Here is a 17,237-nt window from a genome sequence, read left to right on the forward strand (position 1 = left end):
AGAATTCTTGCCTGGGAGTTTGGAGTTAGTTCTGAAAGAGTAAGATTGGTCCTGTTATGAGTAGCTGGTCTGTAACATGTAAATCTGGGAGCTTTTTTTCCCTCATAGCATCTAGTCAAAACAATCAAAAAGTGGTAAATAGAGAGAAGGTGACAGTAACAGGAACCACAGAGATAGCAGAGATAAGAAACCGAGAAAAAATTCTGGGGGCAGTAGAGGACTTTGAACTGAGGCTGGGCTGCTTTTTTAATCTTAGATTCCCTAAGATACCTCATTTCTTTTTAATAAATTGTCTTTTATTTGCTCAAGTGAGTTTGAATTAGAATTCTGTCACCTGATGCTGAGTCCTAACTCAGTAACCTCCAAAGCATCCTGTAAATCTCTTTCTCAAAGCATTGTAATTGTAATACTTTGTCTAGTCAAGACATACTTTAAGCTCCATGAAGACAGATTGTATTTTGTTGGTCTTAAGATTTCCATTACCCAGCCTGGGTCTTGGCACCGCAGGTGCTCAGTAGTGTTTGTCAAATACATGAATTACAAATATCTCATTATACACACTTTTAATTTTCAAATCCCTTAAACTTTTTTTGAGTGGGTAATATGTTCATATTATTCAAAAATCAAAATGTATTAAAATATATTTAGTGAGACGTCTCCCTCCATCATTGTCTTGTCCCTCCCACCCAAATCAAACCACCTTCCTTTCCTTCTCTCACACCAAGGAAGCACTGGTATAACTTTTTCTAGTGTAGCTTTCAGTTTCTTATGCACATATAAGCAAATACAAATATATATATATATTCCCTTTTTTATGCAAATGGTAACATATATACTCTGTTTTATACCTTACTTTTGACTTAATGTAGCACAGAGATTTTTTTCCATATAAACATTCCTTTTTAAAATAATTGTATATTATTACATTGTATAATTGAACCATGGTTTATTTAATCTGAATTCTATTGCTGGGCATTAAAGTTGCTTTAAATCTTTCTCTGTTACGAACAATACTGTAATAAATAGTCTTGTATATGTCACATTGCATGTGTTCAAGTATGTCTGTAATATAAGTAACTAGAAGTGGAATTGCTGGATCAAAGCTTTTTTTTTTTATAATTTTTTTAAAATTAGCTATCTAGGTTAGTAGTCACATAGGTTTTATTTTTTTATTTTTTTGGTAGGGGGAGATAATTAAGTTTACTTATTTATTTATTTATTTTATGGAGGTATTGGAGATTGAACCCAGGACCTCGTGCATGGTAAACACATGCTCTGCCACTGAACTATACCCTCCTCCCACCATGTATTTATATTTTATCACCAGAATGCTCTCATAAAGTTTATACCAATTTATTAACCCAGCAATGATAGATGAGAGTGATTGTTTCTCTATAGCATTGCCAATCGTATATTAATATATTTGCAAATTTCTGTTCGGTTCCACTTTGCATAATGGCCAGGTTGCTCCTGTTGGACCAACCCATCCACAGATATAAAGCCATGTGCCTCAGGGCTCTGGAGAGTAATCAAAAGCAGGCAGATACTGGATGGGGGTTGATACTTAGGAGGGAAAACAAAGCTTATGTATGGGACAAGGTCAAAATATCTAATATGCGAAGGTGAAGCCCTAGAAGGAGACGAGGGGAGAAAAAGAAAGCAGGAAAATACTAGATTAAATAATGCCCAGATATTTCCAAATATGATGAAAGAACTATATTTACAGATTCAAGAATCTCAATAATCTCAATTCAAGAATCCCAACTAAGACAAATGCAAGGAAAAAACAAGGCACGTCATAGTGAAAATACTAAAAACCAAACATAAAGAGAAAATCTTAAGTGACCACGAAGGTAACACTTTATATGTAGCTGAAAATTGTGTCACTGGTAACTTTTCATCAAAAACAATGGAGGTGAGAAGACAGTGCAGTGATATCTTTAAAGTGCTGATAGATTTCTGTCAATCTGGTGAAAAATGATGTTCAATTTAGTTTTAATTTGTATTTCTTTTGATATGAATGAGATTAAGCATTTTTTCATGTTTAAGAGTCATTTGTATTTCTTTTCTGTATATCGTTTCTCATTTCTAAAATAGGTATAATGGGACCGTATAGCTCAATGGTAGAGCATGTGCTTAACATGCACGAGGTACTGGGTTCAATCCTCAGTACTTCCATTAAAATAGGTATAAATGAATTATATCTACTGAAGAGGGTTTGGGAATAATTAAATAATATATCTTAGAAAACGTTTTTGTGAAGTATGAGATGCTCTAATTAGACCAACTTTGGCTTTCCTTTTCACATACAGTAGTGCATTTAACAAGGAATAATCTCCAGGTTTAGGCTATTTGTTGTCAGAGACCATTGAAAGAATCATCTTTACCAGGCTGGGCTGTCACCTGGCTCTAAAGTTACAGACACTCTTGAGTATATCTTAGCTTTTAGCTATTAAGAGCAGTCAATTTCAGGTGACTGTTTGTTGACAGCGAACAGTCTCCAAGAAAGGATGTAAAATTTCTCTTTGCAGGGCAACCCGGGTTTGGAATCTATTCTGCACAAGATATCTGTCTCTTCTAAAAGGAGAAGAGAACTCTGACACAGCTGCTCTTACCAGAAGAAGAGCTTAAGCCTAGTTGATTGCCAAAACTCAGTCTTATTAGTTTGTTACTTGCCAATGTACTATAACTTGAAAAAAGGAAGGCTGCATGTATTTATTGCTAATGCTGGAAAATTGCCACTAAGGCAGTTGGCAGAACAGTTGACATTTTAACAGTTCTAGGTCAGATAATCTCCGTCTATCCAGAAGGTTTGACCAAGGATTGACAAAAAAAAAAAAGAGATCAAATGATTCTGTTCACTTGGCTGCATCTAAATGTTTCATTTTCAGCTTACAGGAAAGATTACTATGGAAGCAATCTTTGACGTTTCAGCCGTTACAACAGAGTGGCCGTAAATGGCTTGAGTAACTGTTGGAGCTTCAAATGCAAATATACAGGAAGAGTCGCTGTCTGAAGTAGAATGTGAGAAGTATTTTTTTCACGTGTGTTTTGCTCCTCATATGATATTTATGGTTCAAATTTTACATTAAGATATGTTTTAAATCGTCATTTACTCAGTTTCACACACAAGAAAGATCAGCTCACAGTGGCAGAACTGAAAGCTGGGTTCTTGAGTCTTAGTTCCAACGAGTATGAAGTTTTCCTTATTTTCTCAATGGCAAAATAAAAAATGTATAATAGGGTTTGAAAGTTGGAGATCATAAAGCACTTTTATAGTTTCCAGGAGACCAAATTCTTTTCAGTCTTGAGGTTTTTTTTTTGTTATGAATTTAGTTGTAAATCAGCCTGTTGCTGATAAACACAAATTTATATTACTCCTGAGATCAACATTTCTTTTATTATGAATTTACTTGTATAAAACAATTTGCTGCCAACAAACATAAATTTATATTAGTTCTAGGATCAACATTTTAGGAAGGGATAAAGTAGGGATCGTCTGAGCATTTTTGAAAGAATGTTGGTCTAAAATAGCCAGTAGAATAAAAATACATTGTACAAACTAAAATAGGGCAAAAGAGCTAAAATGCAGTGCATGGACTAAAATAACTAGCAGTTCAAATGAGTACAAGTGCTAAATATGTCATTAATTTTCGATTACCTTATATGTACAAGAGTTCTTTTAATTTTTTTAAATCCCACATTTTACTCCCTTTGTTATTGTTTTCAAAAGTATATTTAAGAACCCTGAGTCTAACAAACTAAAAGTTTTGAGACTGCCATTTTAACCTACAGATTGACATTTTCAGACTAGTAGGTAGAAATGGCTGTGTATTGATTGGTACAGGGTTTACCTCTATAAATTGAAAATGAAGAAATGAACTGAATTTGATTTATTATCTGTCCAGCCACCTCCCTTCCTCAGCCTCTTCCAATCCTATGTTACTTTTTAAAAACCTGCCTTAACATCCCCAGGACTGACTTAGCAAATATCCCACCGAGATGCAGTAGCCATTGGAGGGTTCACCCGTTTTATGAATGATTGTTGCGCATCCCTCAGGAGTTTAGAAATGGCTCACACTATGGGGAGGAGAGTTCCTGGGTGACCTCAGATCAGTGTTAGTGTCTGTTTGTGCCAGTGACCTTCTTGCTGGTTCTTGGACATCTAGGTGTGCTCCTGCACCAAGCCTCTTTACACTTGCCGTCTTTGCCTGGAAAGTTTTCCCGTACGTTTCACATGGTTTGCTCCCTCACCTCTTTCAAAACGTCAGTTGCTACCTTGCAGACTACTCTGTGAAGGAGCTACATCCTTACCGTTTGAGAGTTTTGAGCAAAGGAGGAACATAATCTGACTAGTGGGTTGAAAGGATCGCTCTGCCTGCAGTGATGGCAGTAAACTGCAAGTGAGCAAGGACTGAAGCAGGGAGGGTGGTGGCTGTTATCCAGGCCGGAGATAATAATGGCTCAGATCAGGTGGTTGTGGAGGTGGTGAGAAGTGGTTGGACTGAGGATGTAAATTGACAGCAGAGTCAGCAGGATTTGCTGCTGCTTTGATTGTGGAAGCTAGAGAAAAATAGGAGTCAGGGATGATTCTGAGGTTTTTTGGCCTGAGAGAATGAAGGAGTAGAGTTGCCATTTATTGAAATGAATAAATATCCAAGGAAGGGCACAAAATCAGGATTTTGATTATAGTCATGGCAGCTGGATAAATGAAACTTGTACTTAGGTCCATAGAATCACACTTCACAGGGTATGTTAGCCCTCTCAGAATTTAAAATAACCCTAAAACCACACCTTTCTAATAATCTGGGACTGTAACAGAAGTAAGAATTTAAGTAGGATCTTTCACAAATCTCCTCCCGTTCACCACGTGGAGCTGTTTATGGATCCTTAGGTGGCTCTTAACTATTCTTTCAAGTACTGAGTTGAGAATAGTCTGCATGTATTGATGTTCTATGCTGTGTCAAGGATGATTCTGAGGTTTCTTGCCTGAGACTAACGAATGGAATTACCATTTACTAAAATGAGGAATAAATATCAAAGGAAGAACGCAGCTGCTCAGCTCTAAGGACTAGCGCTGTTTGTCACCATTGTCGTTCCTTTGGTGGTGGAGTGTCTTCTGTGACCTCAGCTTTGATTTTTTCCATTCACTTCTCTCTCTTCTGGCTTTTCTGTCATGGGGTCAGGCTTGTGGTGATAAAGAAGTGCTCTGTCCTTAGCCAGACGTTGATGTAAGTTAAAAGATGTTGTAAGCAGTAAAACAAACAACACCCAGCTATGCAGATAGAGTTATCATTTTTATCTTTTGAGCTCAAGGTTTATATTTCTGTTTTCATTTTCAAGGTTTTAGGTCAGAGTTTTAAAATTAGGGCCAGGACCTTGAAGCTAGTTGCTTGGGTGTTTGTAGAAAGGAGTGGTGACTGTTGTGGAATCTTCTGTAAGAGGTGGGCATGCGTCCTTACGTGTGTTCATCAACCCATCCGTAAAAAATATTTGTAAATGCCTGCTGTGTTTAAAGATGTGTTTTAGGGAATTTGAGGTGCTGTTTTTTTAAGGAGGGAAGGCAGTGGAGATTTAGGGAGCTTTTTAGTGGTAACAGCATGAAAAACATAGAGATCTACTCTTTAGACTAGTTCTAACTCATCCCCAGAGTTCTTTATTCAAACAACATGTCATAGTGAAACCCAGTATGTCAAAATCCCAAGCTGCACTCCAGGCTTGCAGTCAGAGAGGCTAGAAGCCCCAGGACCCCACCAGCTCAGCACACTTTATTGCATGGCAGAATTCCTTAGAACCCCTAGGTGTCTGCAGAGGCCACTTGGAAAAACTGCAATTCCTTAGCCTTTCCCATCGTAAAAAGAAAAAAAAAATTATGATGATTTCCCATCATCATAAATGGAGAGGGAAACTTTTCTTTTACATGAGCTTTCTCTTTTAGAAAAAAATAGAAGCTATTACTTAAGCGTAGTTAAATGTTTTAAATCACCAAACCTCTGTACATCTTTCCTATAGAGACTAGTTCATAGAAAGAGTTACTGAAAAATACTAGTTGGTGATAATGATATTAACAGATTGTCAGGAGATTAGACTCTTACTTGGGGTACCCACTGATGTAACTGGTTTATATGGGTAGGTACGAGTTTGACCTTTGTTTTTACTTCCAGACGTACTGTAAAGGATGGTGATATATGTCATTAGCTTATGGGTTGTTAAGTATTAGTGAAGTGGTCTGAATGCTTTAGTAAAATCAAATGAATTGAATGGGCAGGTCTGTGCCTATTGTTTGAATTAAAACAATCATACATTCATGTATTCTTTTCATACTTTTAAAAAACAAAAAGGTAGTACTACTGCATTATAATTCTACTGCACATTTAAAATGCAGATTTAAAAAATTCTAATTGTGCTTTTTAGTAACTAATAATTTAATAGTGCTTTTTGATCCTCCCCTACTTTTTCAACCTTCTTTTCTTGCTTGATGTGAGAAAACCCAAATTGAAGATGCCTGCAGTTTGAACAGGTTGAACTTGTGGCCTTGGCTGTAATTGTCACTTCACAATCGATTCTGGATTTTAATCTTATTATTATATCTTTTTTTCCCCACAGACTGGTGAATTTTCAGCTCGTTTCCTTTTGAAGTTGCCGGTCGATTTCAGCAATATTCCCACATACCTGCTCAAGGTAAAAGTCTATGATTATCAGTATGAGAATATAAATGAGCTTTCAAAGTAATTACTTAACTCTGAATATTTGTATGGTGTGCCAGCATTTTGTCCAGGTGATGAATTCTATTAAAAATTTTGTTGCATGAAGATCCACTGAGTCACTATTACCTAGAAGCTAAAATAGTAGCCCTAAAAATAATTTCAAAATGGATTTTCCTTGTAAGATAAAATTACTATAAGTAAATTAAACATTAGAAAAAAATTGCCTTTAGTTAATAATCTTTTGGGGATGAAAGACTCTCTTAGAAATTATCTTAATATGTATTCCGTCTTTAAGTAGTATTGCATATTAACTGTGCTGTGCCGACTGGCATTTCATTTTCTTTATTTATGTTAGCAGTTGATCTCAGGGACCTTCAAAGTCGGACTGTCATGAAGAAACCCAGAATTGAGTTAGGCCAATGAGTATAGCATTCTTTAAAATGTGGTGCAGGCAAGATGTGGCTCGGGAATAGCTGCTTTGGGGAGGGCTCTGCAAATGCTTTGTGAAGAAGAGGTGAAATCCAAATCTTCACTAGGCTGTGGTTAGTATGAAAGAAACTGAATGGACCGGGGAACCAGCCAGTACTGAACAGAAAGCCTTAAGATGAAGGCCCAGGTTTATCATAGATGAGGACTTGAGTTGCAGTTTAAGATAGGACCTCAGTGCCAAGTTGAGCCTGTGGCGGTATAGCTCTGGCTTAATGTAAGAAGAATTTCTGCCTTCCTCATTTGATGTTCAAAGAGTTAATGATATTTATAACAGTCTACTGAGAAGATAGGATCCTTGTACAAGTTTTTCTGTGTATTATAATAGTCATAAATAATATTAATCTTGATAATGATTAGAATTATGTATGGTCTGGAAGAATATAAACTATAGACATTGAAAAGATTAGGGAATCCTTTTTTTTTTTTTTTACATTCCATCCAAGGGATTTATTAGTTTCTTTTCCCCTAAGTAAAACGTGGGATCTTTGTGCCTCATTAAATTTTCATTTTTGATTTCTAGTTGACTATTTTCCTGCTCTGTATCCAAGAGTTGTAAAGTCCAAGTGAGAATGGAAGTCAGCAATTTGTGTTAGTTTCTCAATACTCCTGGTGTGGAAAATATACATATTAGATCTGTGATAACCAGGCATAATTGATTTGGTTTCAGCAATTACTGTGTCCTATTAGAACAGCCAACAGTCTCCTTGGAAACTCTTAGATCACAGACTCATTGATTGCCATGTATTCCAGTTAAAACCCTATTTCACCTCACTTAAAACTAAATTCAGTAGTATATGAGAGTACATTGTTCATATAATCACTTTAATCCATAATTTACAGTTATAGTGCCTTTGTTTGATGTGTTGGGCCGTATCAGTTTGAATGGTATTGAAATTTAGTGTTGTCTCTGCTCATGTTATTGGGGGTCAAAGGAAAAAAAGTACTTCTTAGATCATAATCTATGTGAATTTTTTCTCTTCAAAATCAAATTTCCATATTTTATGTTCAAGAATTTTGACTTTATATTATCATGCCCTTACTTTCCTTGCCAGTCAGGTAGGGAAACATTGAATTCTATTTGGCACAATGGGAACCCGTTTTTTCCCTTCCAAAAGTACAATGAAGTGACTTTTCTGCCATAGATGGAGATGCCTCCCTTGCAGCACTAATGTCTTTCTGGATCTTTAGTTCCTACAAAGAGAGTAAAACAGCAAGGACAGAAAAAGAGAAACCCTGTACAACACAAAACTAAAGAAAAAAAAAATCTACCTGCAGACCAGAAGTAATCCAGAATACATACTGAAGGTTTTAAGATCAAAGTTCCTAAAGCTGTGTCATAATCTTGGAACATTTGGTTATACTCTTAAAACTAAGTTTGTGTTAGGAACGGCTTTACATATTATTTGCATTTGGATTCTCCTAATCTAATGAAGTGAAAGGTAAAGTAGAATTTTTAACTATTAAGATATCATGGAGTTTGGCTACATATCCTACCATTTTGCTACAGTGAAATGAAATTTCATTACCCTATTATGAAGCTATCATTCACTCATATTTTCAAATGTACCTGTTTCATCTACAAATAGAATTTTTTATGTTAGAGTGAAAAAGCCATTAAATACTCAGTGATATGATTTTGCTTTATATTATACTATAAGCATATATCGTTCTTTCATGGGATAGAATGAATTAACTCTGTAAATGAGTCATGACTTCAGCATCTGAATTTTATTCTGAGGTAAGTCAAAGGGTTAGATAAATGACTTACATAAAAACTCAGTCAGTTAAAAAAAACTTCTGTGTTAGTTAGGATTCTTTATTTATGGGTGGTAGAACTCCAGCACAAACTAGTATAAATTAAACAGGAAATGTAGTACAAATCCTCTGCTTCCGTAGTCCACATAGCAGAAAACAGATTACAGTTAGACATAAACCAACTTTCCCATGTCTGTCCTACTTGGGCCCAGGTGTGCATCTCTGAACTTCTCAACTGAAGAGAATGTGGTCCATCCATGTTGCTGCAAATGACATTATTTGTAGTAGTGTTCCATTGTGTATACTGAGTAGTATTCCATTGTGTATAAATACCACATCTTATTTATCCATTCATCTGTTGATAGAAACTGACTTATTTTAGTAAAATACTTCTATAACTTAGCTGTTGTATGTAATACACCATGAACATTGAGGTGCATGTATCTTTTCAAATTAGTGTTTTTGTTTTCTTTGGATAAATACCCAGGACTGGAATTGCTGGATCATGTGGTAGTTTTATTTTTAGTTTTTGAGGAACCTCCATACTGTTTTCCATAGTGACTGCACCAACTTACATTCCCACCAACAGTGTACAAGGATTCCCATTTCTCCACAGCTTCACCAGCATTTATTTATGATCTTTTTGATGATAGCCATTCCGACAGGTGTGAGGTGATACCTCATTGGGGGTTTGATTTATATTTCTCTGATGATTAGTGATATTGAGCTTATTTTCATGTGCCTGTTGACCATGTGTATGTCTTTTTTTGGAAAAATGTCTATTTCAGTTCTTGTGCCCATTTTTAAAAATTGTTCTGTTTATTTATTTATTTATTTTGATATTGAGTTGTATGAGCTGTTTGTATATTTTGGATATTAACCCCTTATTGGTCATGTCATTTTGCAAATATTTTCTCACATTCAGTAGATTGTCTTTTTGTCTTGTCAGTGGTTTCCTTTGCTGTGTGAAAAATTTTAAGTTTAATTGGGTACCATTTGTTTATTTTTACTTTTGTTTTCTTTGCCCTAGGAGACAGATGCAAAAAATATTGCTATGATTTATGTCATGTTTTCTACTGGGAATTTTTCAAATTTTCAAAGCTTACATTGAGGTCTTTAATCTATTTTAATTTATTTTTGTATGTATGTGACAAAATGTTCTAATTTCATTCTTTTACATGTATGTGTCCAGTTTTCCCAGCACCACTTATTGAGGATGTCTTTTCTTCATCGTATATTCTTAGTCATAGATTAATTGACCACGGATGTGTAGGTTTATTTCTGGGCTTCCTATTCTGTTCCATTGATCCATGTGTCTGTTGTGCCAGTACTACTGTTTTGATTACTGTAGCTTTGTAGTATAGTCTAAAATTAAGGTGTGTGATGCCTCCAGCTTTGTTTTCCTTTCTCAAGATTGTTTTGGCTATTTGAGGTCTTTTGTGTTTCCATACAAATTTTAGAATGATTTGTTCTAGTTCTGTTAAAAAAAAAATGCCATTGGTATTTTGATAAGGATTGCATTGAATCTGTAGGCTACCTTTGGTAGTATGGTCATTTTAACAATATTAATTTTTCCAATCCATGAACACAGTATAGCTTTCCATCTGTTTGTGTTCTCTTCAATTTCTTTTTTCAGGATCTTATAGTTTTCTGAGTACAGCTCTTTTACCTACTTAGATAGGTTTATTCCTAGTTTTTCTTTTTTCCACTATTATATTTGCTTTTTAAAAGAAATTGAAGTATAGTTGATTTACAATGTTGTGTTAGTTTCTGGTGTACAAAAATGTGATTCAATTATACATATATAGGTACTCTTTTTCATACTCTTTTGTATTATGTTTTATTATAGGATATTGAATATAGTTCTCTGTACTGTACAGTAGGACCTTGCTCATCTGTTTTATATATAGTAGTTTGTATCTGCTAACCCCAAACTCCTAATTTGTCCCTCCCCCACACCTTTCCCCTTGGTAACCGTGAGTTTGTTTTCTATGTCTATGAGTCTCTTTCTGTTTTGTAAATAAGTTTATTTGTGTCATATTTTAGATTCTACTTATAAGAGATATCATATGGTAATTGTTTTTCTCTTTTTGACTTACTTCACTTAGTATGATAATCTCTAGGTCTATCCATGTTGCTGCAAGTGGCACGATTTCATTATTTATGGCTGAATAGTATTCCATTGTGTGTATATATGTCACATCTTTATCCAGTCATCTGTTGATGGACATTTAGGCTGTTTCCATGTCTTGACTACTGTAAGTAGTGCTGCTATGAACACTAGGGTGCATGTATCTTTTCAAATTATAGTTTTCTCCAAGTATATGCCCAGGAGTGGATTTGCTGGGTCATACAGCAACTCTGTTTTTAGTTTTTTAAGGAAACTTCACGCTGTTTTCCATAGTGGCTGCACCAATTTACATTCCCACCAACAGTGTAGGAGGGTTCCCTTTTTTCTATACCCTCTCCAGCATTTGTTATCTGTAGACTTTTTAATGATAGCCATTCTGATCTTCATTGTAGTTTTGATTTCCATTTCCCTAATAGTTAGCGATGTTGAGCATCTTTTCACGTGCCTATTGGCCATCTTCTAAATTATAATTTTAGATTGGAGCTGTATCTCAGATGTCTGTCAGTTGACCTGCTTTGCTACTCTATCCCCATGTATACTGAAAGTTCTTCAAGTACAGTGTATCTGCTACATAGCATGTTTTAGTAACACGAATTAGTTCATAAATGATTGATAAATAGTAGGAGCACGTCAGTATAATGCAAAAGTTGCCAGGGTTTAGAGTTTATATTTCCTAGCATATTAATAGTTTGACCACTAAATAACAGCAGCTGAATGGAAGGACACTAAGGCAGAGGAGCTTAGCAAGCTGTGGAGGATATTGTATGGCACACAATGTGCATTCACTCCATATCCTTCCACTTGGCTCAATTTTGCAGTACACTCTGTATTTAAGTATTTATTGCATGGCTTCTCCCCATCTTTGTGGAAAAGAAAACACAAGACAATAATCCAGAGCTCTCCCTCTCTGGCATCTTTACACTTTGTCCAAAACCTGCTTCTCCACTGTAACTTCTAATGATGATGACCCTCTGCTGTTTCCCGTTAACTCAGCAGTTTCCATCTTTCTTTGTAGGCCCTTTCATTAAGTTGCCTGTAGCTTTTTAAAAGTCCTATATTTAGTATAACAGTTCTTTGTTTATTAGGAGTATTGCATGCCGTTTTAAGTATAATAGTTACTGGAATTACTTTGGTTTTTGTTAATGCTGTGGTTACATAGTTGTATAGGCAACTGTAAGGTAAGGTCTAGCCTTACCATATTTTTCTCATAAACCTTTTATTCTTAATGTGTAATTTAGTAGAATGCAGTTTTTTAAAAAAGGAATGCATATATCACATTACAGCAGAAACACTTACATTCAAACAACCAGAGATTCTCTTCTTTTATAGGCTAGACGTCTTTAGTCCTTTACACTTTTATGTCATAAGTTTTTAAATCCTTCACTATGCTCATACTTCTCTTCAGGAATATATTCCAGTTTGCCAGTATCTGTCTTAAACTGTGGTGCCCAGAAATACATCAGACAGGATTGATCAGGTCAATGCTGATTAGTATTTACTGAGCTTGTGAAAAAAATCATACTTCCTTGTTTTATGAATCCTGTTTTATGCAGTTGGTTTTTTTAAGGCAAGTATAGATGAATCCCTTCATATTGTCTTTTTGAATTTACTCTATTTTTTCAGCCTGTTTATGGGGGAGGTGTTGCCACCTGTAATTCAGAAAGGGAAGTATGGATTGGAACCAGGTAGCGCAGTGACAGTAACAGGAATTATGGGATGTGCTCATTACAGGTTGACCATTTTTTATTTGGAGCTGTTTTCTCTTTGGTGACATTTTCTCTACCCACATCGTAAGCTTACCACCTGGCACCTGACAGGGGTGATGTCAGCTTATCACCCTCATCTATTATCATTAATCCATTTTTTTCAATCAGCAGACCTACAATTCAAATAAAAGTAAAATCTGATTTGGGGCATAAGATGATTGCGTACACAATAGTAATGCAAGTCATAAAAATTTTAAATCCCCTAAGAGAAGTACAGAGTTCTTTAGTGGGTTGGTGAGAGAGTACATCTGGTTAGAAAAGACTTTTATAAAGGAGGTGACACAGGATGGGCCTGAAAGACTCATACTGGTAGAGAGAAGCTAGGGAAAGAATGAGCATGGTTTCAGGTGGCAATGAAAACACATTAGGAGAATACGAGAATGATCTAGTTTGGCTAAATCATAGAACATGTACACTGATTAGTGGGAGATAAGAAAGGAAAAGCTTTTTAAAAAGGTGTAATGACCTAGGTAAAGCCTTAAATACTCAACTAAGGAGTTGAGTAATTTTTTTGAGTAGTACTATGATTGGGATTGTATTTACAAACAGAAATCTGCCAGGAAACAATATATAATAAAATGATTGGGGAGAAGGAGGAGGGAAATGAGGCTAATAGTCAGAGTTCAAAGGATGTAAAAGTGAATATTAAGGCTCCTGGTGACCCATGTTTCAGACTTGCTGAAGTTTTCATACCTGCAGCTGCCATGTTTACTCACCTAACTCAATGATCAACCTGTGAAGATGAGGAGGAGGAAAGGATGCAGTCAAAACCTTTTAAGTCAGTGCTACCCCAAATGTATGTTTTGGTTCATGACAAGATAAGTACAGAATTGATAGTCTTTAGAAACATTTAAAGCAGTTTGACAGAATAATCGTATGTCTGTTGGCTGTAATGATAAAAATATTGGGTTTGCATTTTGATGTTTTAAAATTTTTTTTCTTTTTATATTAACTCATTTTTTATGTATTTTATGAAGCCTTCAATCTGTGGAGGATTAGGAAAAACAAAACAAAATAAACAGTAACTGTTTCTTCACTGTGGATAGTTTGAGACGTACTGTTCTAGCCCACACCTTGCCTTCTATGGCCCCTGGCCGCCATTGCCTCCCTTATGCTGAGACACAACAGGCGGTTAAGTATCCTTGGGGGTTTTCAGTCTTATTCTTTTTTGTTGAGCTGGGATTTGTATTCACTGTTACCCAATGTTCCACTCCCCCAACCTTTTTAAATAAGTGCACCCCCCAGGATTTGGAGTAAGAGAAGGAACCTGTAACCCTTGATTAGAATGTCATCTGTTAGAAGAAAAAAAGAGAGAGAGAGAGATTAACAGGACACTTAGATTTTGATCTTGTTTTATGACAAAATAATGTCACAGTGATACCTGCCCTCTTTCTACCATGTTCTGAAGATCCCTCTGCTTTCTTGAACACATTTGCTGCAGCTTTGTTCTTCCATTATGACCATACTGTTGGAATGAATGATACCCAGAAACCTGGTTAGTGTTGCTGGATCATATGGTAGTTCTATTTTTAACTTTTTGTGAAACCTCCATACTGTTTTCCACAGTGGCTGTACCAATTTACATTCCTGTCAACAGTGCATGAGGGTACTGTTTTCTACACATCCTCACATTCTATCTAATAGATCTGAGGTGATATCTCATTGTAGTTTTGATTCGCATTTCTCTGATGATTACTGATGTCAAGCATGTTTTCATGTCTCTGTGGGCCATCTGTATGTCTTCTTTGGAAAAATATCTGTTCAGATCTTCTGCCCATTTTTTAATCAGGTTGTTTCTTTTCTTTTCTTTTTTTGATGTTGTGTGACTTTGTTTGTGGTATGGCTTCTTTTGTCTTTTTTGGTTATTAACACCTTATCAGATATATCACTTGCAAATATCTTCTCCCATACAGTAGGCTGCCTTTTAGTTTAGTTTTGTTGATAGTTTCCTTTGCTGTGCAAAAGCTTTTAGTTTGATGTAGTCCCATTTGTTTCCATTTGCTTTTGTTTTCCTTGCCTGAGAAGACCTTTCTAAAAAAAAAACATTGCTAAGACTGATGTCAAAGAGCATACTGTCCATGTTTTCTTCTAGTTTTATGATTTCAGGGCTTACATTTAAGTCTTTAATCCATTATAAGTTCATTTTTTGCATATGATGTGAGCAAGTAGTCTAGTTTTATTTTTTTGCATCTGGCTGTCCTATTTTCCCAAGACCATTTATTGAAGAGGCTGTCTTTTCCTACTGTATGTTCTCACCTCTTTTGTCATAGATTAATTGACCATACAAGTAAACATGGGCTTATTTCTGGGCTCTCTATTCTGTTTCATTTATCTATGTGTGTTTTTGTGCCAGTACCATACTGTTTTGATTATTGTAGCTTTGTAGTACTATTTGAAATCAGGGCATGTGATACCTCCAAGTTTGTTGTTCTTTCTCGAGATTGTTTTGGCTATTTGAAGTCTTTTGTGTTTCCATAGAAATTTTAGAATTATTTGTAGTAGTTCTGTGAAAAACATCATTAGTATATTGAAAGGGATTGCATTGAATCTATAGATTGCCTTGGGTAGTATGGTGATTTTAACAGTAATAATTCTTCCAATCCATGATTGTGGTATATCTTTCCATTTGTTCCTTTTGTCTTTAATTTCTTTCATCAGTATCTTACTGTTTTCCAAATAAAAGTTCTTTTTTTTTTTTTAACCTCCTTGGTTAGATTTATTTCCAGATATTTTATTCTTTTTGATGTAGTTGTAAATGGAATTGTTTCCTTAAGTTCTCTTTCTGATAGTTTTTTGTTAGTATATAGTAATACAACAGATTTCTCTATGTGTTTTATATCCTGCAACTTTACTGAATTCATTTATTAGCTCCAATAGGTTTTGGTAGCATCTTTAGAATTTTCTGTAATAGTGTTATGTTATCTGCAAACAGTTTAAAGTCCTTTACTATTACTATATTACTGTCAATTTCTCCCTTTATGTTTGTTAATATTTACTTTATGTATTTAGGTGCTCCTATGTTGAGTGTGTATAGATTTACAATTGTTTTACCTTTTTGTTGGATTGATCCCTTGCTCATTATGTAATGTTCTTTTTTGTCTCATGTGACAGTCTTTGTTTTAAAGTCTATTTTGTCAGATGTAAGTATTGCTACTCCAACTTTCTTTTTGTTTCCATTTGTGTGGAATACCTTTTTCCATTCCCTCACTTTCAGTTTGTGTATGTTGTAAGCGCTAAAGTAAGTCTTTTGTATGCAGCAAACATATGGGTCTTGGTTTTTTTTGTTTTTTTTAACCCATTCAGTCATTTGATTGGAGCATTTAGTTAACATTTAATGTAATTATTGATAGGTATGTACTTATTGCCATTTTGTTAATGGCTTTCTGGTTGTTTTTGTAGGTTTTTTTTTTTTTTTTGGTTGTTCCCTTTTTTCTCCTTTTGCTCTCTTCCCTTGTGATTTGATGACTATCTTTAGTGTTATGTTTCAATTCCTTTCTCTTGTTTGTATATGTATCTATTATAGATTTTTGATTTGTGTTTACTATGAGGTTCATGTATTGTGTATATACACACACACACACACACACGTATGTAAAGTTGTTATTTTAAGTTGATGATGTCTTAAATTTGAACACATTCTAACAACTGCATTTTTACTCTTCCCCTGCTGCCACATTGAATGTTTTCAACATTATATTTTATATCTTTTTGTTTTTGTATCCCTTAATTACTTATTGTGGATATAGATGATTTTACTGTTTTTGTTTTTTAACCTTCCTACTAGCTTTAAAAGTGGTTTATCTTTAGTGTATGTTTGCCTTTACCAATGAGACTTTTCTTTTGTACTTTTAATATTTCTAGTTGTAGTCTTTTCTTTTCCACTTACAGAAGTCCCTTTAATATTTCTTGTAAAGTTAGTTTAGCGATGCTAAACTGTTTCAGCTTTTCTTGTCTGTAAAACTCTTTATCTCTCCTTCAAATCTGAATGATGGCCTTGCCAGGTAAAATATACTTATTGTAGGTTTTTATCTTTTCATCACTTTGAATATATTATGTCACTCCTTTCCGGCCAGCAATGTTTTTGCTAAAAAGTCAGCTCATAGTCTTGTGGGGGTTCCCTTATATGTAACTAGTTGCTTTTCTCTTGCTGCTTTTAATATTCTCTCTTTATTTTATTTTTTGCATTTTAATCATAATGTGTCTTGGTGTGGACCTCTTTGGGTTCATCTTGTTTGGGACTCTCTGTACTTCCTGGACCTGAATGTTTTTTTTTCCTCAGGTTAGGGAAGTTTTTAACTATTTCTTCTTCTAAAAATTTTTATGCCCCTTTCTCTCTCTTTTCTCCTTCTGGGATTCCTATAACATGAATGCTGGCACACTTGATGTTGT

General features: G+C 35.1%; 1 protein-coding gene across 7 annotated transcripts in view; it reads left to right on the forward strand.

Moving 5' to 3' along the window:
* Positions 1-17,237, forward strand: part of BABAM2 (BRISC and BRCA1 A complex member 2) — a 444,883-nt gene that overhangs the window by 205,285 nt on the left and 222,361 nt on the right. For all 7 annotated transcript variants that reach the window (XM_032497262.1, XM_032497261.1, XM_032497260.1 and 4 more), the window contains one exon: positions 6,607-6,681. In XM_032497262.1, coding sequence (XP_032353153.1) covers positions 6,607-6,681 — 75 coding nt within the window. The remainder of the gene's footprint in view (positions 1-6,606; positions 6,682-17,237) is intronic.

The sequence above is a fragment of the Camelus ferus genome, chromosome 15 (assembly GCF_009834535.1).
Source record: "Camelus ferus isolate YT-003-E chromosome 15, BCGSAC_Cfer_1.0, whole genome shotgun sequence".
NCBI lineage: Eukaryota > Metazoa > Chordata > Mammalia > Artiodactyla > Camelidae > Camelus > Camelus ferus.